This window comes from Apis dorsata, unplaced genomic scaffold (genome assembly GCF_000469605.1).
Source record: "Apis dorsata unplaced genomic scaffold, Apis dorsata 1.3 scaffold_51, whole genome shotgun sequence".
Taxonomy (NCBI): domain Eukaryota; kingdom Metazoa; phylum Arthropoda; class Insecta; order Hymenoptera; family Apidae; genus Apis; species Apis dorsata.
The window spans coordinates 188,818-192,326 of record NW_006263352.1 but is presented as its reverse complement, the minus strand read 5'-3'; the positions used below and the strand labels follow the sequence as shown (position 1 = coordinate 192,326).

Sequence of the window (3,509 nt, the reverse complement as noted above, 5' to 3'; positions counted from 1 at the left end):
TTTTCGTTCTTTTTTTTTTTTTTTTACGTATTTATCGCGCGATCATACGTATTTTTATCACGAGATCAATTCGACGACGAAACGAAGTCGGATTTGACGAGGAAGGAGGAAGGGGGAGAAGGGGGAGTGGCCAGGTAAGCTGTAGGAGTTTTGCGAATCGAGATAACGCGAACGAAAGATAGAACGGTTGGGATAAATAAATAAGTAAGAAAAAGAAAAAATAATAAAACAAATCCAGAGTCTCTCCGTTATCGCGATAATTGCTGGTTGGAATTAGGCAAAGGAGGGGATAAAAGATGGCGAGGGGATGCGAGATCCGCGCGATAGGAGAACGGGACCACGGAGGAGGAGAGGCTGGGAGGGGACGATAGGTTATCGAGGTTTTTTTAGATAGCGGATAGGAAAGAAACGGGATTGTTTCGAATACACACGATTCGACGACGAGAGTGTGTGCGTGTACGTGTGCGTGTTGGGCTTGCAGCGACGTTTACTGCCGAGGCGAGTTGCTGCACACGATACAGATGGCCTCGATCTACAAGGACTCGAAAACGTTCGTCGACATGAAGATGAAACAACCGCCTTACGAGACGTTGAAGTTGTTTCGAGAGTTCATGGATCGGCACGATCAGATGCCGACCAGGTACCAGATCGAGCGATTCGTCAACGATACGTTCGACCCGGAGGGATCCGAGTTCGAGGATTGGGATCCGGTCGATTGGACGTTCAGGCCCAAGTTTCTCTCCAAGATTCTCGACGACGATCTTCGAAACTTCGCCTCCGATTTGAACGGTATTTGGAAAATGTTGGGGCGAAAGATGAAGGACGATGTCCGCGTGAACGAGGAACTCTACTCGATTATTTACGTGCCGCATCCGGTCATCGTCCCCGGGGGCAGATTTCGCGAATTTTATTACTGGGACTCGTATTGGATCGTGAAAGGATTGCTTCTCTCGGAGATGTACAACACCGTGAGAGGAATGTTGACCAATTTCGTCTCCCTTGTGGACAAGATCGGTTTCATCCCGAACGGAGGCAGGATATACTACACTATGAGATCCCAACCGCCCATGTTGATTTCCATGGTCGACGAGTATCTGAAGGCCACTCACGATTACGAGTGGCTCGAGAACAATCTTTACCTCCTCGAGAAGGAGTTCGATTTTTGGATGACCAATCGAACGGTCGAGATCGAGGTGGACGGTGTCAATTACTTAATGTCCAGATACAACGAGGAGTCGTCCGGTCCTCGGCCGGAATCCTACAAGTAAGTAGTAACATAGACCGCGATTGTCCACGTTCCCCGTTGGTCTAATCGTTCAATTTCTATCGTTCAGAGAGGATTACCTCACCAGTCAAAGTTTTCGCACCAACGAAGAGAAGGACAATTATTACGCGGAGTTAAAAACGGCTGCCGAATCAGGTTGGGATTTTTCCAGCCGTTGGTTCATACTGGACGGCACGAACAAAGGTAATTCTTCTTTCTTCCTCCTCCTCCCCTCCCCCATCTTGGACTCGGTTCGAGCAAACTCGAAGCGATGTAATAATCGTGTCTTTCGCGACGTAATACGACGCGATTGTTAATAACCACGTTGATAAATGCTTCCTCTTTTTTCCTCTCTCTCTCTCTCTCTCTCTCTTCTCTCCTCTCTCTTCTCTCTCGCTCCTCTCTCTTCTCTCTTCTCTCCTCTCTCCCCTCCCCCCCCCCCTCTCTCCTCCCTCCTCTCTCGTCTCGCCGGGCTCCTCTCTCCTCTCTCCTCTCTCTTCTCCCCTCTCTGTTCTCTCTCGCTCCTCTCTCTTCGCTCTCGCTCTCGCTCCTCTCTCTTCTCTCTTCTCTCCTCTCTCCCCTCCCCCCCCCCCTCTCTCCTCCCTCCTCTCTCGTCTCGCCGGGCTCCTCTCTCCTCTCTCCTCTCTCTTCTCCCCTCTCTGTTCTCTCTCGCTCCTCTCTCTTCGCTCTCGCTCTCGCTCCTCTCTCTTCTCTCTTCTCTCCTCTCTCCCCTCCCCCCCCCCCTCTCTCCTCCCTCCTCTCTCGTCTCGCCGGGCTCCTCTCTCCTCTCTCCTCTCTCTTCTCCCCTCTCTGTTCTCTCTCGCTCCTCTCTCTTCGCTCTCGCTCTCGCTCCTCTCTCTTCTCTCTTCTCTCCTCTCTCCCCTCCCCCCCCCCCTCTCTCCTCCCTCCTCTCTCGTCTCGCCGGGCTCCTCTCTCCTCTCTCCTCTCTCTTCTCCCCTCTCTGTTCTCTCTCGCTCCTCTCTCTTCGCTCTCGCTCTCGCTCCTCTCTCTTCTCTCTTCTCTCCTCTCTCCCCTCCCCCCCCCCCTCTCTCCTCCCTCCTCTCTCGTCTCGCCGGGCTCCTCTCTCCTCTCTCCTCTCTCTTCTCTCTTCTCTCCTCTCTCCTCTCTCCTCTCTCTTCTCTCCTCTCTCTTCTCTCTCGCTCCTCTCTCTTCTCTCTCGCTCCTCTCTCTTCTCTCTCGCTCCTCTCTCTTCTCTCTCGCTCTCGCTCCTCTCTCTTCTCTCTCGCTCTCGCTCCTCTCTCTTCTCTCTTCTCTCTCGCTCCTCTCTCTTCTCTCTTCTCTCTCGCTCCTCTCTCTTCTCTCTTCTCTCTCGCACTCGCTCCTCTCTCTTCTCTCGCTCTCGCTCTCGCTCCTCTCTCTCGCTTTCGCTCTCGCTCCTCTCTCGTTCTCTATCTCTATCTCTATCTCTATCTCTATCTCTATCTCTCTTCGCTCTTTCCCTCTTCCCGTTCTTTCGATCCCCTTGGACGAGATCGCGTCTCTTTTCCCTCTCTCCTCCTCCTCCTCCTCCCTCATTCGAATATTCCAACTCTTGGACACCCCATCATCGATCCTATTCTTCTTCTTCAGGTAATCTGACCAACTTGAAAACGAGATACATTATCCCGGTCGATCTGAACTCGATAATATATCGGAACGCGGTGCTGCTGGCACAGTACAATCAGAGGATGGGAAACGATTCGAAGGTGGCGTATTACCAGAAAAGGGCGGCCGAATGGAAGAAGGCGATCACGGCGGTGCTGTGGCACGACGAGGTCGGCGCATGGCTCGACTACGACATAATGAACGACATAAAGAGGGATTACTTCTATCCGACCAACATCCTCCCCCTGTGGACCGATTGTTACGACATAGCCAAGAGGGAGGAGTACGTGTCCAAGGTGCTCAAGTATCTGGAGAAGAACAAGATAATGTTGAATCTTGGCGGTATACCGACCACGCTCGAGCACTCGGGCGAGCAATGGGATTATCCCAACGCTTGGCCACCACTTCAATATTTCGTGATCATGGCGTTGAACAAGACGGAGGACCCGTGGGCCCAGAGGCTCGCCTACGAGATAAGCGAGCGATGGGTTCGAAGCAACTACAAGGCGTACAACGAGACGCACAACATGTTCGAGAAGGTAATATTTATTGATGATGATTATACGGACGGATGTAATCCCGATACGTTGCCACGTTGCCGCTCGCCAACTCGGTTACGCTCCATCGTTTTTTCCCAGTA

General features: G+C 52.1%; 1 protein-coding gene across 1 annotated transcript in view; it reads left to right on the top strand.

Moving 5' to 3' along the window:
* The window catches only part of LOC102679093 (trehalase-like), an 8,016-nt gene that overhangs the window by 1,454 nt on the left and 3,053 nt on the right, over positions 1 to 3,509 (top strand). Inside the window, exons 2-4 of the mRNA XM_006608985.2 lie at positions 482 to 1,264; positions 1,335 to 1,468; positions 2,855 to 3,408. Of these exons, the coding sequence (XP_006609048.2) occupies positions 482 to 1,264; positions 1,335 to 1,468; positions 2,855 to 3,408 (1,471 nt within the window). The remainder of the gene's footprint in view (positions 1 to 481; positions 1,265 to 1,334; positions 1,469 to 2,854; positions 3,409 to 3,509) is intronic.